This window comes from Eulemur rufifrons, chromosome 29 (genome assembly GCF_041146395.1).
Source record: "Eulemur rufifrons isolate Redbay chromosome 29, OSU_ERuf_1, whole genome shotgun sequence".
Classification (NCBI taxonomy): Eukaryota; Metazoa; Chordata; class Mammalia; order Primates; family Lemuridae; genus Eulemur; species Eulemur rufifrons.
This window is the reverse complement of record NC_091011.1, coordinates 11,816,061-11,843,559: the sequence shown is the minus strand read 5'-3', so window position 1 is coordinate 11,843,559 and position 27,499 is coordinate 11,816,061. Positions and strand designations below refer to the sequence as shown.

Genomic DNA, 27,499 nt, shown 5'->3' with positions numbered 1-27,499 from the left:
AGTACTCATTCATGAATACGTAGAGAAATCAGTAAAAGGAGACCCCAGAAATAGGTTCAAATACAGCTGGAAATGTCATCACTGATCCAGGTGGCTTTGAGCATCTGGGAATTATTCAATCACAACAACCTGGAAAAAAAATAAAGGTAGATCCCTACTACTCCTTTCACCAAAATGAATACCAACTGGATCTAAAATTATAATTTTAAAAAACGCACTAAAAGAAAACATTAAGGACTTTTTTTTAAAAAAGGCAAAATGACCAACTAAGGAAAAATAACACAAATGACAAAGGGCTCCTTTTCTTAAATTATGAAGGTCTATAAATCCATAAGAAAAAGCCAAGAATCAAAACAGAAACAAAAATGACAAGACTTTCCCTCTGTGCTACATGTGCCCTGGAGGATGAGCTCTAGGGATGTGTCTCACTCGGAACAGGGTGGGAGGTGCCTTACTTTTCACTTAGGTCCCTTTTATACCTTTTGAAATTTGTACCATATACATATACTACTTATTTTTAAAGATGAAGCAACTGACAATTTTATAAAAAGTCACAATTCAGAGAACCTAAAATAGAACCACCACATCTGACCTACAGAAGGAAAGATGCTCCCAGCATGCAGGTGGGGCTCCTGGAGCCTCCGGGTGTGAATCCTTTAAAGGCCAAGAGTTGCTTCTAACTTGTCCCATTTTCAGGCATCTCTTAAGCCATAATTGAAGGTACTGTCAACTCTGTCACTACAGCATCTTACTCCTGCAACCCATGTGAGTACATCCTTATTTCAGCTTCTTCTAGAGGATGCTGGGAGACGTTGCATATGCTCTGTGATCACAACAAAAACTACAGAATCCAACATTTTTGTTTGTGCCTCAGCAATCAAATTTAAGAGTCCTCATCTGTATGATGGGAATAATAGCTGTACTTACTGCACAGGTTGCTGAGAAGATTAAATAACTTAATATATGCAAAAGCATAACAGGGCCTGACAACACACTTGTTGGAAGTGGGCAGGATCTAAATTTAAAAGAACATTCTCAAGGACTGGAAAGTCCCTGCCACTTGTGGTTCTGGGTAAGAGGGCCTCCCCTGCACTGAGGTGGGCTCTTCCGTGTCTCCATGGAGAGGTCACCATGTAGCTGGTGTATTCAATGAAGCCCTGGTGCACTCTGCCACCCACGAGCATGTAAGTTTCGAGAGCTACCCTATAGAGCCAGGGACACTTCCGTCTTATTCCATCCCTGCTAGTGCTCCCATTATACCCAGCGTGGGGAACACTCTGGGTGGCTGCTGGCTAACTGGGCAATCCTACATGCCTGAGGGGAGAGCTAATGCAGTCTCAGTCCTACGAGCAAAGCCATGTCCCTTCCGCAGTAGCCACAGCAGCTACTGAGCAAGCTAAAGGCTCAGAACCTGAGCACCCTCTATCCAGCCTCAGCCTGAGCGCCTCCCTCCTAGGGCAGGTCTCACTCCAGTACTCCTGGCCTAGGGTAGGAAGGATTTAAGTGCCACAGTGACCACATTTTCTAACACAAAAAGCTAAGGAGTATGAGTTGACTTACAGAGATAAATGTTACTCCTGGAATATGGGTGGTTAGAACTTGATGTTAACCATCAAATCAGAGAAATCTGTACTCAATACTTCTGAGGGAATACAACAGGGAGGGATGAAGTTTCTGTCTTTAACGACTGGATAAATGAAGGTTCCATTAGCATCCTGCTTTTTGACTCAATAATTCCATCAGACAGACAAAACTTTTCAAGTCTAATGTCATCATGTGTTGGGAGGTATAGAGAACTCTTAAAAATTGGTAGAGGGGAAGATGGCTCAACCATTTAAGAGGATAATTTGGTAGCATCAATTTAAAAACGGGCAGGCCCTCTGACCACAGAGTCCAATTCCCTTTTTTTTTTTTTTTCCTTGAGACAGGGTCTCCCTCTGTTGCCCAGGATAGAATGCAGTGACATCAATATGGCTCACTGCAACCTCAAACTCCTGGGCTTAAGCAATCCTCCTTGCCTTAGCCTCTTGAGTAGCTGGGACTACAGGCAGGCACCACAACGCCCGGCTAATTTTTCTACTTTTGTAGACATTAGGGGTTGGGGCAGCAAGTGTGTCTCATTATGTTGCTCAGGCTGGTCTTGAACTCCTGGCCTCAAGCAATCCTCTTACTTTGGCTTCCCCAAAGTGCTGGGATTGCAGATGTGAGCCACTACACCTGGATCAATTTTCTGTCTATTCTAGATGACCAGAGCGAGAAACAGATGGGAAACATTATCTTAGAGAAAACCAGAAACATTCTTTTTTTTTTTTTTTTTTTTTTTTTTTTTTTTTGAGACAGAGTCTCACTTTGTTGCCCAGGCTAGAGTGAGTGCCGTGGCGTCAGCCTAGCTCACAGCAACCTCAAACTCCTGGGCTCAAGCGATCCTCCTGCCTCAGCCTCCCAAGTAGCTGGGACTACAGGCATGTGCCACTATGCCCAGCTGATTTTTTTTTCTATATATATATATTTAGTTGTCCATATAATTTCTTTCTATTTTTAGTAGAGACGGGGTCTCGCTCTTGCTCAGGCTGGTCTCGAACTCCTGACCTTGAGCGATCCACCCGCCTCGGCCTCCCAGAGTGCTAGGATTACAGGCGTGAGCCACCGCGCCCGGCCCAGAAACATTCTTAATGGAATAATATAATCATGCTATAGAATATTACACAACTGCCAAAATTTAGGTAGATCTCTTCCTTGTTCTGGCATGGAAAGAATTTCAAGGCACATTTATTTGTTGGGCAAATAAAGCAAGCTGCAGAACAGTATGATAGCATTTATGTAAAAACAGAGCAAAGAATAAACATATGTAAATGCAAAGGAAAATGTCTACCAGGGTGCTCACCAAACTCAGATGGGTAGGGGAAGGGACTCTAGTTGTTTCTGTAAGACTGTCTCTCAGATAATAACAACTATTTAAAAATATACCAAGATTTTGAGAGTGGTTGTCTATGTAATCCCAGATTACACTTGACCTATATTGTCTTATACTTTGTATATTTCAAATTATCTACCAATGAAAAACCTGAAAAATATATATTGCACAGGTAACGTAGGTTTGCTAAAGAAACTCGAGGAGCTATATCTAATGCACAGTTTGAAATGAAAATCTGGATATTCAGGATGAATAGTTCTAACATTGTGAAGCATAAGAGCCCCTTTAACAATCTGATAAAAGCTACAGACCTCGCTCCCAGGCAAATACACAGCACTCCCAATGCTGCATACAATTTCAGGGAACACAGGGACCCCCAGAAGCCCATCCATGAATCATGGACCCTAGGTTAAGAACCTCTAATTTAAAAGACAGTTAAAGCCACTAAAATGGATGTGATGAAGCAAGAGAACATGTTGGGATTAGCAGAGATGGACTGTAGAACTCAAGGAAACCCCAACAATGAAAGAGCATGCAGAAGGAGTTGACAGACAAGTGAGGAGATCTGGGCAGCTGTCAGACAGCCAGGCAAGGGGCAAAGACCAGAGAGGGGCAGTAGAGAGAGGCCCATCCTGAGAGGGTAGACGGCAGCAGATGCGTGAGCTCCATGCCTTCTGTACTCTCTGCCTCCCCCACACTGCTGTCACGTGGATTATCCCACAGCTCCAACGTGACAGTGCCATTTCTCCACTGGAAAACACCCTTCAGCAAGTGGTGGGGAGCAAGTCCACAAACGAGGCCAGGTCCCATGGTCTGACCCCAGCCTCGTCCTCTGGCCTTTTCTCCATTTAGCTCCGAACACACTGGGCTGTGACGTGTTTCTCATACATCTGTTCCTTCGATGCCTTCCTACTTGCCATAGCCTTTAGCACAATGCCTGGCACATTCTGTAAGATTCTCAAAAATGGTCAGCACTTTTCTTTCCTTCCCAACTCTCTCACGGAGACTGTCACTTAGTAAAGAACGTCGGATTTGGAGGCTCCTCTATGAACAGCCCAGTCAGAATTACCACTGTCCTCTATCTCTGGATTTGCTCCCCACAACACCTAGTGGAGGTTAATGTTTGCTAGTCGGCTGACTGAAACAGGCCAGAGGTATCAGGAAGCACTGTCTCCTGGCTAGACTCTGATCTACCAGGGAAGCCCAACGAGTGGAAACTTGGGAGTTATGTCTGGAGATGTGGACTGTCCCTACATTTGTACATACACTAAGTACATAGTTTTCCCCATAAAATAAAGTACCAGCCATGCATCACTTAATGACAAGGATACACTCTGAGAAATATCATTAGATTTCATCCCCGTACGAACATCAGAGTGTACTTACACAAACCGTAGAGCCTGCTGCACACCCAGGCTACATGGAACCTATTGCTCCTAGGCTACAAACCTGTACAGCATGTTACTGTCCTGAATACCACAGGCAACAATAACACAGTAGTATAAGGATTTGTGCATCTAAACATCTCTAAACCTAGAAAAGGTACAGTAAAAATACAGCACTACAATCTTATGGTACCACTGTCGTATGTGGGGCCTGTTGTTGATGGAAACGTCATTATTTCACATATGACTTGTGTACTAAATGTTTTCAGCTTTGCAATGGATACCTTCAGAAAATTATTACAGACTGCAGACTGTAATGGGGTCACTCAGAAATAGTTAGAACTACAAATATCAAATGTCACCAACTACAGAGACACGCTTTAGGTCCTACTGGCTCACAGAATTACCAGCCCAATATTAAGTCCACCTCTGACTCAGTCTATAAGAATTGTGCTTGGGCACCAAATGCACCATGATTTTTTAAAAAGCCTCATGGCAGACCCACAAAGGCTCAGCCACTCTCATGTTGCCTCCAGGAGGCTCTACTCCACCCTTTCCTGACAAGTGGGGCAGGAATGCAGAGAGACCTTGAACCCCTGGTCAGTCAGCCTGGCCTTCCTAGGGGTGGGCCCTTTCTTATTCTATTTATGAGCTCAAAGTACTGGGTACTCAGACAGCAACGAAGTCCTGGTCCTGGAAGTCACCGTTGCCCCTCAAGCCCAGAAAGACAGTAGGTGGGTGGAAATTGCCCATAACCTGGCTGGAGTCTGCAGGCCAGGCTTCAAATACAGATTGCTTCATTCAGGCTCACTATACTGGCCTGGCTCAGGCCTCACCTTAAGAGGCATTATAATATCCACCATATCCACCCCACAGCGCCCCCCCAAACCCCTTTGTAAACTGTAAAGGTGCACACCTTGAACTGCTATCACAGCCACTAAATCTAAGACCCTCTAAATGATGGACAACATTCAAAGAATTTTACCAACTAAAGTAACGACCTTGAGCCTAGTTTTCCTCCACTATAAAATGAAGGTGTTGGATTAATTCTGTCATTCCATATTTCATTACTAAACAAAATGGTAATAACGAATTGCTAAGATTTTATTTTGCCAAGTGAGAATTAAAAAAAAAAAATACAAACTATGAGTGTCACCATCATTTTCTAAAAGAAAATACGTTTTAAACAAAAAAAGTTGAAAGGAAGTAATATCAGAGTAAACACAGCCACCCTAAGGAAGGCCCGTGGACAACGGCCCTAACCAGGGAGATCCCAGAGCGGCTATAGGGGCTCTCAGCAAAGGGTCTGCCCCTGGCCCTCAAATTCTGGGACATTCTGGGTACGTCTTAACGACGCTGAAAACAAGCATCAACTCCCAACGCCAGCAAGTTTAAAAACCAAAAATACAGATGCCAGGCGCCGAAGTGAAGCCTCTCAAGGCCTCCGTGGGTTGCCCCGGACCCACACTCCGGTTTCCCTGCCGCTTCCCGGGCTCCACCTCTTGCTACCCCCCCGGGTACCCCTGGGCCTCGCGCCCACCCTGAATCCCCCATGGCCCTCGCACCCTGCAGCCCCTGCACCCCGGGCAGCCTCTGTCCTTGGCCTGCGCCCCCTGGCCCCTCATGCCCGCCTGGCCGCGTCCGCCCAAGGTCGGCGAGAGAGGGCCGCGGGCCTGGCGGGCCTGGCGGGCGAGGACGCCCCGGGACGGGTCGGGGCTGCGTCCGAGGCCGGGGATCGGAGGCCGGAGCCCGCAGGCCGGAGCTGCTCCCGGCCCGGCTCCCGGCCCGGCTGGCAGCCGCAGGGGCGCAGGGCCTGCGAGGCGGTACTCACCCCGGCGACGCCATGAGCGCGGCGAGGTCTCCGCTCCCGCCTCCTCCGCTTCCTCCGCGCGGCCGCGGCTCGGCGCCGGGGAGGGGCCTGGCGGCCGGCAGCTAGCCCGACCCGGCGGCGCTCCGGGCCGCGCTCCAGGGGCTGAGGTTGGGGGTAAGTGGGCCCCGGGTCCGCTGGGAGCGGCCAGGGGGCGGCCCGGGCGGGGTGGGGGCGGGGCGGCCCGAGTCCGCCTGCAGCCCGGAGCCCGCCCACCGCCCACCTGCCCAGGTGCCAAGAGGCCGGAACTCGCCCGGCGGCGCCTGCCGTGCCAAACCAGCGGGATAATCTGCCCCCGGGCCAGGAACTAGCCCCAGGGCCTCATTGAAGTCCACACCTCTCTGCGATTGGAGTTTAATTTCCGTAAGAAAATCCTTTTCTTTAGCAGTAGGGTGTAAGGCGTTGTTGTTATTAAGCAAAACAATAACTTTCCTACTTCTTAACGTGCCATGCAGTGTTGGACGAATTGCTGGCCCGAGCCAGGTACTCCGTAAAAATCACATTATGAAGCCCAAAGGAATGTGAGGCACTTTTATTATTCCTTATATATTGTATTATTAAGCAAAAATAATGAATCATGAATTCCTGCAGTGGGGTTTCACAGATATAAGTACTTGGGCAGGTAAATTTTTGAGCCCCAGTTCCTAATCTCTGCAAAATGAGTTTTCAGAAATAAATGATCTCTTGTAAGTGGAAACAATTAAAAATCTCTGGGCAATGTAAACCATTGTTGATAACACTTTTTGGAGTTATATTAAGTATCATTAATAATTATTTTGTAATTTTTCCTACTAATAATACGAGACAGCAAAGCAGTGATTAAACCCTTAGCTCTGGACCCTGAATACCTGGGTTGGATCAGCTCCATTGATTATCAGCTCTAGGAGCACAGGCAAAATAGAACCTTTCCAGGGCCACAGTTCCTCATTTCAAAAATGGGGCTAAAAATAAGTCCTTTCCTCTCTGTGAAGATTAAATGACTTAATATTTGTAAAGCAATTAATAAGTTGCCAGATCCATGGTCTCTTTCCTGGTCAGGAGAATCCATGCAATGCTTCTGAGTCTCCTTATCCTCTTCAGTAAAGTGGAACTCCACAATTACCACCCCTGAATTCAGCAGATAATGAATGCCCTGTAAATGGGAGCTGATTAAGTAAAGCCATGGGGACTTGTGAGACCCCCAAATAGGTACAAATCCAGAAAGACCAGGATGAGGAAGAGTTTGGGGAGTGGCCAATGCTAAATGGCCTGATTCAAGGCAGTAATGATTGCCACCAGAATGAGGGAGGTTAGATCATTTTTTTAAAAATAAGCTTTGTTGGTTTTTTTAAATAAATAAGTTCACTGAAATCAAATCTCCTTCTTTAACTTGAATTTTAGCATTCCACTGTATGGTGGACCAGCACATATTTAACCAAGCCCTATTGTTGGACATAAATATTTGCTGCCAGTATTTTTATAGCTTACAATAAATTGGGTAAAGTATACTTTTGTAAAAAAAAAAAAAAAATTGAAGCATTTATCTTTCTCTCTACCTGATTTCTCCAGAATTTTGAAACTATTTATGAGTATTCTTAATTTATGGCAAAATAGTTACTCTGTATAAATTCAATAAGAATCTGGGTCTGTAATCCCAGCACTCTGGGAGGCCAAGGCGGGAGGATCGTTCGAGCTCAGGAGTTCAAGAGCAGCCTGAGCAACATCAAGACCCCATCTCTACTAAAAAATAGAAAGAAATTATCTGGACAACTAAAAATATATATAAAAAAAATTAGCCGGGCGTGGTGGCACATGCCTGTAGTCCCAGCTCCTCGGGAGACTGAGGCAGGAGGATCGCTTGAGCCCAGGAGTTTGAGGTTGCTGTGAGCCAGGCTGACGCCACGGTACTCTAGCCAGGGTGACAGAGCGACTCTGCCTCAAAAAAAAAAAAGAATCTGTTTTCTTTTGTAGCAGAACACAAACTTTGGTTATTTATCAAGGCTTTGACTGGAATAGCATATTTTCAGATACGACCAGACTTCTTTGTGGAATTGAGGTTGACTTTATAGAGCTGATAAAAAGCCCCTTGGAAAGACTGTCCTGGTACCTTGTCTATCGGTTCCTTTATAAGGTTCTTGACCTGTAATAAGTAAAGACTGTCACTTTTTGATAGGCCCAGAAATCCCAAGTTATTTTGAGACCTCAAGAAAAAAGGAATTCACCCAATTCATACAGGTATCCACAGGAAGAGAAGACATAAATCCTTCGTTTGGCTAGCCTGAAGGCTTTTGAAAATCTAATACCAGATTCCCAATTTAAAAAGTTCCAGTAAAGCCAATTTAAAAACAGCTTATATGGCCAATCACTATCCTTACTGCACTTTATGCAAATAATCAGGCCAAGTATAATAAGACTAAAATTCATTTTGCAAATGAATTGGTCCTACTATGATTTATCCTTGGTAGAAATGGGAAACTAGAGAGAAAATAATTGTTTCAGAAGAAAACTATAGTACATGTATTAGATTCTAGATTCTAGCCTTGTTCACTGTTTTTGAGTTTTTATTATTTGCATATGATTTGGATTGAATTCTGAATTCTTTCCTGGCTACAAGTCTCCAAACTAATGTTTCCAAATTTTTCTTCCATTGTTCTGACTTAGACTCAATGAAATTGCTACTACTGTCTTTTTCCTGAGGTCCTGCAAGCATACCTTATGACATACAAATTACAGGTGAGAAAAATCTGTCAGATCACCACTGCCTACTTCCAACTTCCACTTTAACTGATGCTTCAAGTCTGATTGCCCTCCAGACGCTAAGGAAACTGGTTTATAGGTTGTTCTAAACATTTGTGGTTTTTTTGTTTTTTTTTTTTTTTGGAGACAGAGTCTCACTCTGTTGCCCGGGCTAGAATGCCATGGCATCAGCCTAGCTCACAGCAACCTCAAACTCCTGGGCTCAAGCAATGCTTCTGCCTCAGCCTCCCGAGTAGCTAGGACTACAGGCATGCACCACCATGCCCAGCTAATGGCATGCACCACCATGCCCAGCTAATTTTTTCTATTTTTAGTAGAGATGGAGTCTCAAACTCTGAGCTCAAGCAATCCTCCCACCTCGGCCTCCCAGAGTGCTAGGATTACAGGCAAGAGCCACCTTGCCCGGAATGTTTTAAACATTAACCTTTGCTTTTCAGTGCCATCTCCTGAAATGAGACACAGCTATTTAATGGGACATGCATAGTCCCAGAAATGTGAGACTGGTTTGATGGGATACTTTGCCACTGAGCTATCAGCTCAATTTTTGGCTCCACAGCCACCCACTCAGCTTTTAGAGTGTAACACTTCTAGGAATGTTGCAGACAGGGGAATGTTGGAGCTCAGAAACTGATACCCCAAAGTATGGCAGTTTGACATACTGAATTGAAAAAGCCTTAAGGTCTCTCTGACATTCCTCCTCAACCACCTCTCCCAAAGAAGTTTAAGTTCCTTTATCTGCCTAAGATCCAGACCCACCAAGGAGAACAATTGTTTTTCCTTCCCCTTCCTGTAAGACCAAGAATGTAACCACACCCGGACAGACCCTTTCACTGTCTGAGAGAACTATTTACAAGTTAATCTCTGTTCCCCTATCCATTCACTCTTTTTTTTTTTTTTTGAGACAGAGTCTCACTTTGTTGCCCGGGCTAGAGTGAGTGCCGTGGCATCAGCCTAGCTCACAGCAACCTCAAACTCCTGGGCTTAAGCGATCCTACTGCCTCAGCCTCCCGAGAGGCTGGGACTACAGGCATGTGCCACCATGCTCAGCTAATTTTTTGTATATATATATTTTAGTTGTCCATATAATTTCTTTCTATTTCTTAGTAGAGACGGGGGTCTCACTCTTGCTCAGGCTGGTCTCGAACTCCTGACCTCGAGCGATCCACCCGCCTCGGCCTCCCAGAGTGCTAGGATTACAGGCGTGAGCCACCGCACCCGGCCTTCATTCACTCTTCATAGTCATCCTTTATTGTACCTCAACAGAATTCCTCTTCTTCTCCTTCATAACCTGTTTTGCCAGGCAGTACAGAAGCTTCAAAACTCTCTGGGAGGGGTAATCACTCTGTGATTCTCCCTATGTATGTATGTTAAATAAGTTTGTATGCCTTTTCTCCCATTAATCAGCCTCTTATGAATGGATTTTTTAGTGAACCTTCAGGGGACCAAGAGCCTTGGCCTCTATAATTTCATTATTATAAGGAATGTGGGCAATAAATACTATAGCTAAAATGCCCCATAAACATCCATGATTATTTCCTTAAGCCAAATTTCAAAGAGTTGAATTTCTAGATCAGTAGTTTATCAATATTTTAAGGCTTTTCTTTTTTCTTTTTTTAAAAAGATAAATTATTTCAGCTAATTTCTTTCTATTTTTTTTTTTAGTAGAGACAGGGTCTTGCTCTTGCTCAGGCTGGTCTCAAACTCCTGAGTTCAAACGATCCGCCCGCCTCGGCCTCCCAGACTGCTAGGATTACAGGCGTGAGCCACCACGCCCGGCCTTAAGGCTTTTCTGATACATATATAATCTGTATATACATACATAGAAAAACATACACATATACATATGTGTAGTATACATACATATACACATACATATTTATACATATCTGTACATATATTAATATATACAGATACACATTCACACTTATTACACACACACACATATACACAGATTGCCCTTCCAGCAAAATCACCAACACTGAATGACATTCCAGGTTTCCAAAACACTATAAATTTTACAATTTTTAAAAAATCATTGGCCGGGCGTGGTGGCTCACGCCTGTAATCCTAGCACTCTGGGAGGCTGAGGCGGGCGGATCATTTGAGCTCAGGAGTTCGAGACCAGCCTGAGCAAGAGCAAGACCCTGTCTCTACTAAAAAAAAAAAAAAAAAAAGAAAGAAATTAGCTAGACAACTAAAAATATATAGAAAAAATTAACCAGGCATGGTGGCACATGCCTGTAGTCCCAGTTACTTGGGAGGCTGAGGCAGGAGGATCGCTTGAGCCCAGGAGTTTGAGGTTGCTGTGAGCTAGGCTGATGCCATGGCACTCTAGCCCAGGCAACAGAGCAAGACTCTGTCTCCAAAAAAGAAAAAAAAAAGGAGAGAAGACTCAAATTACTAAAATAAGAAATGAAAATGGGGACGTTACTACCAATTATAGAAATAAAAATAATTAAGCAACAAAGACCTTATTAAAAATGTGCAAAGGACCCCAGAATAGATATTTCTCAAAAGAAGACATACAAATGGCCAACAGGTATGTGAAAAAATGCTCAGCACCACAAATAATCAGAGAAATGCAAATTAAAACCACAGTAAGATATTACCTCACACTTGTTATAATGGCTGTTATCAAAAAGATGAACAATAAATGTTGGCAAGGATGTGGAGAAAAAGGAACACTTGCTCGCTGTTGGTGGGAATGTAAATTAGGATAGCTATTATGGAAGACAGCAGGAAATTTCCTCAAAAAATTAAAAATAGAATTACCATATGAGTCAGCAATCCCCCTTCTGGGTATATATCCAAAGGAAATGAAACCAGTATGTCAAAAAGATGTCTGCCTCCCATGTTCACTGTAGCATTATTCACAATAGCCAAGATATGGGATCAACTTACATATCCATCAGTGGATGAATGGATAAAGAAAATGTGGTATATATACACAATGGAATACTACTCAGCCTTAAAAAGAAGGAAGTCCTGTCATTTGCAACAACATGGATGAACTTGGAGGACATTATGTTAAGTGAAATAAGCCAGGCACATAAACACAAATACCATATGACCTCACTTTTATGAGAAATCTAAAAAAGCTGAACTCAGAAGTAGAGAGTAGGTGGTGGTTACCAGGAGTTGGGTAGGATAGAGGAATGTTGGTCAAAGGATACAAAATTTCAGTTAGATAGGATGGATGAGTAAGTTCAAGAGATTGATTGTACCACATGGTGATTACAGTTTGTGTACCCCAAACTTCGTATATTGAAGCCCTACCCCCCAATATGACTACACTTGGAGACAGGGCCTTTAGGGAGGTAATTAGGATTAAATATTAATAAGATCATAAGTGTAGGGTTCTAATCTGATAGGACTGGTGTCCTTATAAGAAGAGGACACATCAGAGAGAGCGGGCTCTCTCTCTCTCTCTCTCTCTCTCTCTCCCTCCCCATGTAAGCACAGAGAAGAGGTCATGTGAGGACACAGTGAGATGGGGCCACCTACAAGCTAGGAAGAAAGGCATCACCAAAAACCAACCTTGCCAGCACCTTCATCTTGGACTTCCCAGCCTTCAGAACTGTGAGAAACAAATTTCGGGGGGGGGGGGGGGGGTTGCTTGCTTTTGTTTTTGTTGAGACAAAGTCTTGCTCTGTCACCCTGGGTAGGGTACAGTGATGTCATCATAGCTCACTGCAACCTCAAACTCCTGGGCTCAAATCCTCCTGCCTCAGCCTCCCATGTAGCTGGGACTATACGCATGTGGCACGACTTGGGGCTAATTTTTCTATTTTTAGTAGAGGTGGGTCTTGCTCTTGCTCAGGCTGGTCTCAAACTCCTGATCTCAAGCAATTCTCCCACCTCAGTCTCCCAGATTACAAGCGTGAGCCACCGTGCCCAGCCCAAATTTCTGTTTTTTAATTCACCCAGTCTGTTGTATTTTGTTATGGCAGCCCGGGCAGACTAGTACAATGGATGAATCTTGAATACATTATGTTAAGTGACATCAGCCAGACTTAAAAGGACAAATATTGAATGATTCCACTTATATGAGATACCTAGAATAGGCAAATTCATAGAGACACCAAGCAGAACAGAGGTTACCAGAGAGTGGGAGAATGAAGGACTGGAGAGTTATTATTTAATGGGGACAGAGTTTCTGTTTGGGATGATGAAAAAGTTCTGGAAATGGACAGTAATGATGGCTGTATAACATTGTAAATTTCCTTAAAACAAGTTGAGTATCCCTTATCTGAATTGCTTGGGACCAGAAGTGTTTTGGATTTTGGAATTTTTCAGATTTTGGAACTTGTTATAGTCTTATATTTGCATTATACTTACTGGTTCAGCATCTTTAATCCAAAAATCTGAAATCCAAAATGCTCCAATCAGCATTTCCTTTGAGCATCTTGTCAGGGCTCAGACAGTTTCAGATTTTTGAGCATTTCAGATTTCAAATGTTTGGATTAGGAATACTCAACCTGTACCACTGAATTGTACACTTGGGTTAGGATGGTTAGAATGATAAATTTTATGTTATGTGTATTTGAACACAGTACAACAAATAAAAACAAAATTAATGAAACCAAAAGTTATTTCTTTAAAAAGATCAACAAAATTTAGAAACCCTTATCTAAAGTGACAAAGAAGAAAAGAAAGAATACACAACTAAAATCAGAAATAAAATTGGGGACATTACTACCGACCTTACAGAAAGAAAAATGATCATAAGAGAGTACTATGAATATTTGTACACCAACAAATTAGATAACCTAGATGAAATGGAAAAATTCCTAGAAAAACAAAAATTATCTACACTTACTAAGAAAAAATAGAAAATCTGTTTTTTTTTTTTAATAATATTTTACTGGCCTGGCTTTGAAAAAAATAGAAAATCTGAATAGACTTGTAACGAGTAAAGAGATTCAATCAATAATCAAAAACTTCCCTACAAGAAAAGTTTAGAACCAGATGACTTCACTGGTGAATTCTTCCAAACTTTTTTTTTTTTTTTGAGACAGAGTCTGGCCCTGTTGCCCGGGCTAGAGTGCCGTGGCATCAGCCTAGCTCACAGCAACCTCAAACTCCTGGGCTCAAGCAATCCTTCTGCCTCAGCCTCCCGAGTAGCCAGGATTACAGGCATGTGCCACCACGCCCGGCTAATTTTTTCTATGTATATTTTTAGTTGTCCAGATAATTTCTTTCTATTTTTTTTTCACTCTTGCTCAGGCTGGTCTTGAACTCCTGACCCCAAACGATCCTTCCACCTCAGCCTTCCAGAGTGCTAGGATTACAGCATTAAGTATATTCACAGCGTTGTGCAATAGATCTCCAGAACTTTCTTCTTTTGCAAAACTGAAACTCGATAACCATTAAACAACTCCCCATTTCCCTCTGTCCCCAGCCCCTGGTAACCACCATTTAACTTTTTTTCTCTATGAATTTGACTACTCTAGATACCTCATATAAGTGGAATCATACAGTACATGTCTTTTTGTGACTGGATTGTTTCATTCAGCATAAAGCCCTCAAGGCTCATCCATATTGTAGCATGTGGCAGGATTTTCTTCCTTTTCAAGGCTGAATAATATTCCACTGCACATATATACCCCATTTTGTTTATCCATTCATCTGTCAGTGGGCATTTGGGTTGCTTCCATCTCTTGGGCATTGTGAATAATGCTGCTATGAACATAGGTGTGTAAACATCTCTTCAAGATTCTTTCAATGATTTTGGATATACTGTTGTATCCAGAAGTGGGACTGCTACATCACAGGGTAGTTCTATTATTTTTTTCTCAAGTGGATATGGAGGGAGGGAGGGACTCAGGGTACTTCTATTTTTAATTTAAATTATTTTGCATAGCAGTTGCACCATTTTATAATCCTAATCATGCACAAGAGTGCCAATTTCTCCATATTCTCACCAACACTTGTTATTTCTGGGTTTTTAAAAAATTGTAACCATCCTAATGGGTATGAGGTGACAGCTCATTGTGGTTTTGATTACATTTCTCTAATAATTAGCAATGTTCAGCACCTTTTCATATGCTTGTTGGCCATTTGTATATCTTCTCGGAGGAATGTCTATTCAAGTCCTTTGCCCATTTTTAAATCAGGTTACTTGATTTTGCAATTTTTGTTGTTAAGTTGTTGAAGTTCCTTATATATTCTGGATAGTAAGCCCTTATCAATCAGATATATGATTTGCAAATATTTTCTCCCATTCTATCTGTTGATTTGTCCCTTGATGCACATAAGTTTTTAAGTTTGATGTAGTCTTTGTCTTCTTTTGCTTATTTTGATTTTAATTTGCCTTTTTCTAGCTTTTTGAAATAGGAAGTTGGTTTTTAATCATTTTTATGGAATTATTTTTGACCATTGATTACTGGCTTTTCTTCCTTTTTTGCTTTTATTACTTGTAATTGACATAACAATTGTATACATTTGAGGGGCACAGTGTGATATTTTGGTACATGTATACAATGTGTAATGATCAAATCAGAGTAATGAGCATCACCTCAAATATTTATCATTTGTGTTCGAAACATACATAATCATTCCTCTTTAACACAGGCATATAATATCATAAATTCCTACCTAACCAATGCTTTAAAAGGTGCACTCCACAATTTTGAAATGTTGTATTTTTATAGTCAGTTCAAAATTATTTCTAGTTTTTCTTGTGGGCTATTTAGATGTGTTGTTTAACTTCCAAATATTTGGGACTTTTTAAGATATTGTTTGTTGATTTCTTATTTAATGCCATAGAGAAAACATAGTAAGGACTCAGTCTTTTGGATTTTGTTTGAATGGCCCAGCATATCACTGATCTTCCTGAATGTTCCCTGCACACTTGAAAAGATGTGTTTTTTGTAATCACCAGGTGAAGTGTTCTATAAATGCCAATTAAGTCAAAATGGCTGATTCTGGCGTACAAATCTTATGTATCTTTGCTGACTTTTTTTTGCCTAGCTGTACTATCAGTTACTCAAAGAGGGGAGTTAAAATCTTCAACTCTGATTGTGGATATACCAGTTTCTCCTGTCATTACTGTCAGCTTTTTGCCTTATATATTTTGAAGCTCAATTATTAGGAGAGACATTTCTCATTGTTAACATCTTCCTGATGAATTAACACTTTCTCCAGTATAAAGTGCCCCTCTTTAAGTCTGACAATACTGAAGTTTATTTTATCTGATATTAGCATGGCCACTCCAGCTTTATTTTATTTACTTTTTGCACAGTATATCTTTTCCACCCATTTGTCTTCAACCTCTCTGTGTCTTTTAAAAAACGTATCTTTATTGAGGTAACCGACATAAAATAAACTGTACGTTTAAAGTGTACAATTTGATAAGTTTGGACATAAACACATAAAACTATCACCAAAGTTCAAATAATGAACATACCTACTGGCAAAGTTTCCTCATGTCCCTTGCAATCCCTCCCTTCTCCCTCTCCCTAATCCTCATTAACCACTAATCTGTTTTCTGTCATTATAGATTATTAACAGTTTGCATATTCTAGAATTCTAGGTAAATGGAACTGTTTTAATAAAAACAAAAACAGAAAAAAAATTATTTTTGAGACAGAGTCTCACTTTGTCACCCTGGGTAGAATGCAGTGGCATCATCATAGCTCAATGTAACCTCAAACTCCTGGGCTCAAGCGATCCTCCTGCCTCAGCCTCCCGAGTAGCTGGGACTACAGGCATGTGCCACCATGCCCAGGAGAGATGGGGTCTCACTCTTGCTCAGGCTGGTCTCCTCTAGGTAACCACACCCAACAGTTTATTAGGTGTCAAGCAATCCTCCCGCTTTGGCATCACAGAGTGCTAGGATTACAGGTGTGAGCCACTGCATCCAGCCAAAAAGAGAAATCTTAACTAGCATACCTACACTGTAAGAAATGCTAAAGGAAGCCCTATGGGCTGAAAGGCAAGGAGCCAATGGTATCTGGAGCTCATAGGAAGGCTGGATGTCACCTCAGGCTGTCCTCCATTCACCCAGTTCAGTACTGTCAGAGTCCAGGCCCTGGGTCTCAGTAGTCCACTGAGGATCTGGGTAGGGTTTATATGTAGTTTGGAGGCTCACTCCTTTGGCAGGGACCTCTCCCAGATTACCCTCTAACTTTCCAAATGCTGGCACTCTGAACATCTGTGTACTGACACCTGAGCTTTAATCTTACCTGCAAATGTGGGAACCCAACAGGTAAAGGGCCAGCAATGTGCAAACCTCGCCCTGCACAGTTGATTTTAAGGGTAGACTTGCCTCCAGCTTCTACCTGCCTTTGTTTGCCCCCAGTGACTTAAAATAGTTATTTTCTTAAAATCCCAGCTACTCAGGAGGCTGAGGTGGGAAGATTACCTGAGGCCAGGGGTTGGAGACCATCCTGGGCAACATAGCAAGACCCCATCTCTAATATGATCCTCTATGTCTGACTTCTTTTACATAGTATCTTAGTCTGTTTTGTCCTACTATAACAGAATACCTGAGAGTAGGTAATTTATAAATAAGACAAATTTGGCTGGACTTGCTGGCTCACACCTGTAATCCCAGAACTTTGGGAGGCTGAGGTGGGAGTATCACTTGAGGCCAGGAATTCAAGACCAGCCTGGGCAACACAGTAAGACCCCATCTCTACAAAAATAAAAATAATTAGCCAGGCATGGTCATATGATCCAGAGGATCATATTTTATATGATTCTATTTATATAAGATGTCCAGAAAAGGCAAATCTAAAGAGAAAGAAAGCAAATGCCCAGGTCTGGGGGTCAGAGTATATGGATTAACTGCAAATGGGCATAAGGGATCTTTTGGGGGTGACTGAAGTATTCTAAAATTGTACTGTAGTGAGGTCCACATAACTATGTAAATTTACTAAAAATCATTGAATTGTATATTTAAAACAGGTCAATTTTCTGTTATATAGTTATTTTTTAAAATTCAATCACATGTAACTCATCTTTTTAATAGTAATAATAAATAATCCATAGTAAAATGGTACTACCGTTTAGTAAAACATTCTCTTATCAATTGCTATTCAGCTAGTTTTCAGTTGTCTTTTAATTATTTGTGAATATACTTATTGCCCTACAGACGGTTCGGTGGAAAATTGTGTGTGTGTGTGTGTGTGTGTGTGTACATGCACTCACACTTTAGAGCTTTATTTCCATAAAATGTATTCCCTAAAGTAAAATTTCAAATATGTGTATTTTTAATGTTTATATCTCTTGCCAAACTCCTCTTTCCAAAGATTGCAGCAATCCGTACTTCCACTAGAAGCATGTGAAGACCCTGATCTTTTGGTGAAAAGGAAAATGCCATTGTTGTTTTATTTTTCCATGATTACCAATGAGGATGAGAATTGTTTCACACTATTTTTAGCTATTAGATTTGCTCTTTTATGAATTGTAATGTATATCCTTCACCTGCTTTTCCCACTGGGTCTTTTCCTTATCAATTTTTAGAAGTGCTGTGTATTTTTAGAAAGAAAGAGAAGAAACAGTGAAGAACAATGGATCTTATAATTTTTAAAATTGAAAAATAATTTTTCTTCAAACAGGACAACCCTTAAGCAATAGAGATACTTCTACTTCCTCTTAGACCTCTGCTCTTGACAATTTGTTTCTGATAGTTCGAGCACTTAAAGTCTTTGTGTGTCTGTTTCCAATGTCTTTTGTTTTTCCTGGTTCTTACAATAATGCTGGTTATTATACTTGAAAAATTATTTGGAGGAATAATTTGAGGCCTTGGATGAAGATACCTTCCTTCAGAGAGGATCTTCGTTTTTTTCTGCGAAGCACCTGCAATATCAGCAATCTAGGATTATCGCAACCAAATTCAAGGCTTGAGGTTCCCCAGACAATTGAGCAATACAAAACTGGGCTGAAAATTAAAAGTTACTTCAGGTTCCTACTTACCCTAAGGCCACAGGATCCAGATGTATTTAGACTCTGGTACAAGTCTTGGATTTTGTACAAGTTCTGGATTTTGATTTTTGACCCAATTACAAGGCTGTCAAATGAAACTCTTTTCTTTTTTTTTTTTTTAAAGCAGCTATATCCTGTGTTGTGCAAATGAAACTTTAAATTGGCTATGATTAGCAAATGTTATCAGAGGAGAAGATGTTTATGGACTAAATTACTTTGTCACTTTTTTTCTATTGTGGTAAAATACACATGATTTACCAATTTAAAGTGTACAGTTCAGTGGTATTAATTACACTCATATTGTTGTTCAACCATTACCACAATCCATCTCTAGTACTCTCTCCATCTTGCAAAGGTGAAACTCTGTACCCACTAAACAATAATTCCACATTCCTTCTCCTCCCAGCTCCTGGCAACACCATTCTGCTTTCTGTCTCTATGATTTTTTTGTTGTTGTTGTTAAGAGACAAGGTCTCGCTTTGTCACCCAGACTGGAGTACAGTGGCATGATCATAGCTCACTGCAGCCTCAAACTCCCAGGCTCAAGCAATCTTCCTCCCTCAGCCTCCCAAGTAGCTGGGACTAGAAGTGTGTGTCACCATGCCTGTCTTTTCTCTTATTTTGTAGAGATTCTATGTTTTCCAGGCTGGTCTCAAACTCCTGGCTTGAAGCAATACTTCCACCTGCGCCTCCCAAAGTGCTAGGATTACAGGCCTGACATCATGCCTGGCCTGTCTCTCTGATTTTGACTACTGTACGACGAATCTCATGGCTGAGCGTGGTGGCTCATGCCTGTAATCCTGGCACTCTGGGAGGCCGAGGTGGGGTAATTGCTTGAGCTCAGGAGTTTGAGACCAGCCTGAGCAACAGTGAGACCCTGTCTCTAGTAAAAATAGAAAAAATTAGCCAGGCATGGTGGTGCATGTCTGTAGTTTCAGCTACTCAGGAGGATTGCTTGAGCCCAGGAGCTTGAGGTTGCTGTGAGCTAGGCTGACACCACAGCACTCTAGCCCAGGTGACAGAGCGAGACTCTGTTTCAGGGAAAAAGAAAAAAAAAAAAAAAAAGAATCTCATACAAGTGGAATCATACAGTATTTGTACAGTATTTGTCTATTGTGACTGGCTTGTTTCACTTAGCTTAATGTCCTCAAAGTTCATCCATGTTGTATCATATGTCAAAATTTCCTTCCTTTTTAAGGCTAAATAATATTGTTATATGTACATATACATTTTGCTTATCCGTTCATCCACAATGAACACTTGGATTGCTTCTATGTTTAGCTACTATGAATAATGCTGTTATGACCATGGATGTGCAAATACCTCTTTGCTTTCAATTCTTTACCATTTTACATTCACATCAACAGTGTACAAGGGTTCCAATTTCTACAAAACTTGCCAACACTTATTTACTGTTCTATTCTTTATTGCAGCCATCCTAATGGATGTGAAGTAGTATCTCACTGTAGTTTTTACTTTCATTTCTCTAATGATTAGTGATGTTGAGCATTCTTCATGTTCTTATTGGTAATATGTTTATCTTCTTTAGAGAAATATCAATTCAAGTCCTTTGCCCATTTTTAAATTGGGTTATGTTTTTGTTGTTGAGGTTTGGCAGTTCTCTCTATATAATGGGTATTAATCAATTATCAGATGCATGATTTACAAATATTTTCACCCATTCTGTGGATTGCCTTATTGGTGATGGTGTCTTTTGATGTACAAAGCTTTTTAATTATCACGAGGTCTAGTTTGTCTATTTTTTCTTTTGTTGCTTGTGTCTTTGGTATCATATCCAAGAAATCATTGTTAAATCCAATGTTGTAAAGCTTTTGTTGTGTTTTCTTCTAAGAGTTTTAGGTCTTAAATTTATACCATAAATCCATTTTGTGTTGCTATGGACTGAACTATTGTCCCTCCCAAATTCACTTATTGAAGCTTTAACCCTCAATGTGATTGTATTTGGAGACAGGGCCAGTAGGAAGTAACTGAGATTAAATGAGATATAAGGGTAAGGTACAAATCTGAATAGAACTGGCATTCTTATAAGAAGAGAGACCCGAGTACATGTGTACTCATGCTTGCTCACTCTCTTGCACATGCACACATGCTCTCTCCATACATGCACTGAGGAAAGGCCATGTGAATACACAGTGAGAAAGTGAGTGTCTGCAAGCCAGGAAGAGAGCCCTCACCAGACACCAACCCTTCTGGCACCTTGATCTTGGACTTCCCAGCCTCCAGAACTGAGAGAAAATAAATTTCTATTATTTAAGTCATTGAGTCCATGGTATTTTGTTATAGCTGCCCAACCTAATTTATGAGTCAATTGTATATAAGGTGTTGTCTTATATATTTTTTAACTTATTTTTAAATTTTCTGCTCACCTGCAGTTCCATGCATGTTGTATAAGGTGTTATGTAAGGGTTTAACTTCATTATTTTGCATGTGGATATACAGTTTTCCCAGCACCACTTGTAAAAAGACTGGGAATGGTTTGGCACCCCTGCTGAAAATCATTTGACCATATATGTGAAGGTTTATTTCTTGGTTTTCTATTTTATTCTGTTGGCCTATATGTTGGTCTTTATGCTAGTACCACACTGTCTTGACTACTGTAGTTTAGTAGTAAGTTTTTTGGTTTTTTTTTGTTGAGACAGAGTCTCACTTTGTTGCCCAGGCTAGGGTGAGTGCCGTGGCGTCAGCTTAGCTCACAGTAACCTCAGACTCCTCGGCTTAAGCGATCCTACTGCCTCAGCCTCCCGAGTAGCTGGGACTACAGGCATGCGCCACTATGCCCGGCTAATTTTTTCTATATAGATTTTTTAGTTGTTCATATAATGTCTTTCTATTTTTAGTAGAGACGGGGTCTCGCTCTTGCTCAGGCTGGTCTCGAACTCCTGACCTCGAGCGATCCACCCGCCTCGGCCTCCCAGAGTGCTAGGATTACAGGCGTGAGCCACCGCGCCCGGCCTTAGTAGTAAGTTTTGAAATCAGGGTGTGAGTCCTCCAGCTTTGTTCTTTTTCAAAATTGTTTTGGATATTCAGGACCTCTTGAGATGCCATATGAATTTTAGGATGGGTTTTTGTATTTCATCAAAAACTATCATTGGGATTTTGATAGGGATCTCATTGTATCTGTAGATCACTTTGTGTCATATTGACATCTTAACAATATTAAGTCTTCAGATCTGTGAACATAGGGTATCTTTCCTCTCATGTATTTATTCTTTAATATTTTTTACCAATATATAGGACTCCCTTTAGCATTTCTTGCAGGGCCAGTCTAGTGGTAGCAAAGTCCCTCAGCTTTTATCTGTAAATATCTTAATTTCTCCCTCACTTTTGAATGACAATTTACCAGATAAAGGTTCATGGGTTGACAGTGTTTTTCTTTAAGCACTTTGAATGTATCAGCCTACTACCCTTCTAGCCTTAAAAGTTTCTGGTGAGAAATCTGCTGATAATCTTATTCAGTAGCCTTGAATGTGATGAATCACATTGTTTATAATCTCAAGATTTTGTCTTCAGCTTTTGAAAGTTTAATTATGTGTCTTGGTGTGAGTCTCTTTTGAGTTCATCTCATTTGAAGTTCATTGTGCTACTTGGATGTGTATGTTTATCTCCTTCATCTGATTTTGGGAGTTTTCAGCCATTATTTCTTCAGACAATCTCTCTGATCCATTCTCTTTCTTCTTTCCTTCTGGGACTCCCACAGTGAATATGTTGATGATGTCCAACAGATCCACTGGGCTCTGTTCACTTTTCTTCAATCTTTTTTCTTTCTGTTCCTCAGACTTAATAATTTCCATTATCCTATCTTCAAGTTCACTGATTCTTGTTTCCTGTTCAAATCTGCCTTAGGATTCCTCTAGCAAATTTTTTACTTAGTTATACTTTTCAGCTCCAGAATTACTTTTTGGTTTCTCTTTAGGTTTTCTATCTCTTTACTGATATTGCCATTTGTTTATACATCACTTTCTTGACTTTCTCCACATCTTCTTTTAGTTCTTTGAACATCTTGAAGACAATTTTTTTAAAGTCTTTGTGGAGTACATCTTCCATCAGCTCTTTTTCAGGGAAAGTTTGTTGATAATTTTTTCCCCTTGAATGGGCCATATTTTCCTTTTTCTTTGTATGCCTTGTTATTTTTTGTTGAAAAACGGGCATGTGAATCTAATAATTCTGCAACTCTGAAACTCAGATTCTTCTCCTTTACCACACTGGTTTTTGTTATTGTTTTTGATTTTTGTAGACTACCTCTGTGCCAAGGATCAGCCTGAGATATAAATTGAAGGTTGTCAAAGTCTTCTCTGAGTCTGCATTTCCCTGTGGTCACTTACTAACTTTCCCCATACATGCTGCCTTTTTCTTTTCGTTGGTAAAGACTGAGTCTTGCTCTGTTGCCCAGGCTACAGTGTTGTGGCATCAGCTTACCTCACAGCAACCTCAAACTCCTGGGCTCAAGTGATCCTCCTGCCTCAGCCTCCTAAGCAGCTGAGACTACAGGCATACACCACCATGCCTGGCTAATTTTTTCTATTTTTTAGTAGAGATGGGGTCTTGCTCTTGCCCAGGCTGGTCTCGAACTCCTGAGCTCAAGTGATCCTCCGGCCTCAGCCTCCTGGAGTGCTAGGATTACAGGTGTGAGCCACCACGCCTGGTTGATATACTCGTCTTTAATATTTATCTCCCAAAAGGGGAAAAAGAGAAAGGTGAAGGGGGGGGAAGGGCACTTGCCCTTTAAGTCTCCTGGAAATCACTTTAGCCAGAGGGGAAGGGGCTAGCAATAATAAAAGCTGGGTTACATCTGCAAGCCAAGAAGAGAGGCCTCAAAATAAGCCAAACCTACTGACACATAAATCTTGGACTTCTAGCCTCTAGAACTGTGAGAAAATAAGTTTCTGCTGTTTAAGCTACCCAGTATGTGGTTTTGTTTTTTGTCTTAAGAGATAGGGTCTTTGCTCTGTCACCTAGGTCAGAGTGCAGTAGCATGATCATAGGTCACTACAGCCTTAAGCTCAAGCAATCCTCCTACCTGAGCCTCGCAAGTAGCTGGGATTACAGGTATGTACCACTGCACCTGGCTTCCAGTATATATTTTTATGGTAGCCCTAGTAAATGACTACAGGTTCCTTTAACTCAAGTTTTCTCATGAGGTTGCAGTCAAGCTGTCAGCCGGGATCACCTCAAGGCCTGACTGGGGAATAATCCATTCACATCGTTTTTGGCCGGTTTCAATGTCTTGTGGGTTATTGGACTGAGGGCCTTAGTTTCTCACCAGCCGTTGTTAGGAGGCCTCCCTCAGTTCCTTGCCACATGGGCCTCTCCACAGGGCAGCTCACAATATGGCAGCTGGCTTCCAGAACAGGAAGTGAGCCAAGGGGCAAGAAAGTTAGAGAACAAAAGAGCCTGCTCAGGATGGAAGCTGGTCTTTTCTTACCCTAATCTCAGAAGTGACATCCCATCCTCTTTTCTATTAATATTTATTAGAAGTGTTAAGTTATTTCTAAATTCTGGCTTAAAAAAAAAAAGAAAGAAAAAAAGAAAAAGAAAATTGTCACTAAATCCAGCCCACACTCAAGGAGAGGAGATCACACAAGGGTCTGAATACGATAGGGGGACAATATGGAGCCATTTTAGAGGCTGCCTGCAACAAGCTCTCAATAGCCAAATCTAGGACAATCTGACCAATGGAATAAATAATGATACTAAAATATAAATATAAACAAAAAAATAAATAAGTAAATAGAAGAAAAAGGATAGCTCTTCCTTATAGTACAATTCCACTTAGTAAATGCAGAAAGAAAAATAGAAATAGAAAATTACTATTTGGAAAACACCACAGTAAAAACTGCTGTAGGAAAGAATGGAAGCTAAAATTAGTACATGAAAGTATAAAAAATAGGATATTTGAATTGTCTCAAAGTTTCTCTTAAGTTACTTATTAATTAAAAAGGATCAATTTTTGGCATCCAAATGGGAGCAGAAGAGGTCAAACTATCACTCTTTGCTGACAATATGATCTTGTACCTAGAAAACCCCAAAGATTCTGCCATGAGACTACTGGAATTGATAAACAAATTCAGCAAAGTGAAGTTACAGAATCAATGTACACAAATCAGTAGCATTCATATATGCCAACAACTGAGTCAAACTGCAAACCAAATCAAAGGCTCAATACCCTTCACAATAGCAACAAAGAAAATAAAATACCTAGGAATATATTTAACTAAAGAGGTGAAAGACTTCTACAGGGAGAACTATGAAACACTGAGGAAGGAAATAGCAGAGGATGTAAACGGGTGGAAAACCGTACCATCCTCATGGGTCGGCACAATCAACATTGTTAAAATGTCTGTACTACCCAAAGTGATCTACAGATTCAATGCAATCCCTATTAAAATACAACATCATTTGTCGTAGATCTATAAAAAATAATTCTGTGCTTTGTAGGGAATCAGAGAAGACCCCATATAGCAAAAGCAATCTTAAGCAAAAAGAACAAATTGGGAAGCATCAATTTACCAGACTTCAAGCTATACTACAAGGCTATAGTAATATTAAAAAAGCACGGTACTGGCACAAGAACAGAACTGAGAACCCAGATATAAAACCATCCTCATATAGCCATCTGATCTTTGACAAAGCAGACAAAAACACATGCTGGGGAAAAGAATCCTTATTCAATACATGGTGCTGGGAAAATTGGATAGCTACATGCAGAAGACTGAAACAGGATCCACACCTTTCACCTCTCACAAAAATCAGCTCATGGTGGATAACAGACTTAAACCTAAGGCATGAAACTATAAAAATTCCAGAAGAAAATGTTGGAAAAACTCTTACAGTCATTGGTCTTGGGAAAGAATTTATGAAGAAGACCCAAAAGGTAATCACAACAACAACAAAAATAAATGGGACCTGATCAAATTAAAAAGCTTCTACAAAACCAAGGAAACTATCATGAGAGCAAACAGACAACCTAGAGAATGGGAGCAAATATTCGCATGCTATACAATCAATAAAGGGCTGATAATTAGAATCTACATAGAACTCAGGAAAATAAGCAAGAAAAAAATCAAACAACCCCATTAATAAGTGGGCAAAGGACATGAACAGAAACTTTTCAAAACAAGACAGACTAATGGCCAACAAACATAGGAAAAAATGCTCATCTCTAATCATCAGAGAAATGCAAATCAAAACCACAATGAAATATCACTTAACTTCAGTGAGAATGGCTTTTATCAAAAAGTCCCAAAACAACAAATGTTGGCGTAGATGTGGAGAGACAGGAACACTCATACATTGGTGGTGGGATGGCAAACTAGTACAACTTGTATGGAAAGTAATCTGTAGATACCTCAAAGAGCTAAAAGTAGACCTACCATTTGGTCCAGTAATACCATTACTGGGCATCTACCCAAAGGGAAAAAAGACATTCTATAAAAAAGACATTTGCACTTGAATGTTTATAGCAGCATAATTCACAATTGCAAAGACGTGGAAACAACCCAAGTGCCCATTAATACATGAGTGGGTTAATAAAATGTGGTATATGTTTACTCAGTAATACTCAGTACTACTCAGCCACAGAAAACAATGGTGATCTAGCACCTCTTGTGTTATCCTGGATAGAACTGGAGCCCATTCTACTATGTGAAGTATCACAAGAATGGAAAAGCAAGCACCACATGTACTCACCATCAAATTGGTATTAATTGATCAACTCTTATGTGAACATATAGTAGTAACATTCATCAGGTGTAGGCCAGGTGAGAGGGAGGAGGAGAGGATGGGTATATTCACACCTAATGGGTGCAGTATGCACCGTCTAGGGGATGGACACACTTGTAGCTCTGACTCAGGCAGGGCAATATATGTGACCTAAACATTTGTACCCCCGTAATATGCTGAAATAAAAAAATAAAAAGAAAAAATTTTAAGTTTACAGTAGAAAATCACTTTAACAAAGTTATTAGGCTTAATGAGTAATAAGGCTTAACAACATCATGTATTCTAACATGATGGACAGAGAAGGGCACATCACTGCTGTAGTATTTTTGCCCAAAATGCATAAGCTTAATCTCATTAATCAGAAAACCCAAATGGAGAGACATTCTACAAAATAATTTTCTAGTACTCTTCTAAAGTGTCAAGGTCATGAAAGACAAAGACAACATTCTTTCAAGATCGTAGGAGGCTAAGGTGACAAGATAAATTCATTCAAGATTGTAGGAGGCTAAGGTGACAAGATAAATGCAATGTGGGATGCTAACCTAGATCCTGGACTAGAAAAAGGACATCAGTTATGAGATAGTATAGGAGGTGAACTTTGGCCACCTGCTTGAGCCTTGAGCCAAAGCTTAAGTCTGCTTACAATACTGAACAAAAACCTTCAAAATGATTAACACCCACCTTCAATAGAAGGTACTTCTGCTTTAACAGGACATGGCAACCATTGCAGCAGGGACTCACTGGCCCCAGTCACAGCCAGTACAAACTGGTTGCTCCAAAGATGAAGCCCAGAGTTTACCACTGGTAGACCTTTTCCTTCATTTTAATGCTAAAAATCACACCCAAGGATGGAGATTTAACACACTAATGAGACATGTGATGTGTCAAGAAGCATGATCACTGGATGTGCAGCTGACAACAAAACCC

The 27,499-nt window shown here is 40.8% G+C and overlaps 1 protein-coding gene across 4 annotated transcripts in view; it reads right to left on the bottom strand.

Annotated features, from left to right (window-relative positions):
- Positions 1-27,499, bottom strand: part of URGCP (upregulator of cell proliferation) — a 62,209-nt gene that overhangs the window by 28,262 nt on the left and 6,448 nt on the right. For 2 of the 4 annotated variants that reach the window (XM_069461300.1, XM_069461301.1), the window contains exon 1: positions 6,131-6,285. The exons of the other annotated variants lie outside the window; for them this stretch is intronic. In XM_069461300.1, coding sequence (XP_069317401.1) covers positions 6,131-6,144 — 14 coding nt within the window. In that variant the 5' untranslated portion in view covers positions 6,145-6,285. Of the gene's footprint in view, positions 1-6,130; positions 6,286-27,499 lie in introns of those variants that run through there. 4 annotated transcript variants of the gene reach the window in all.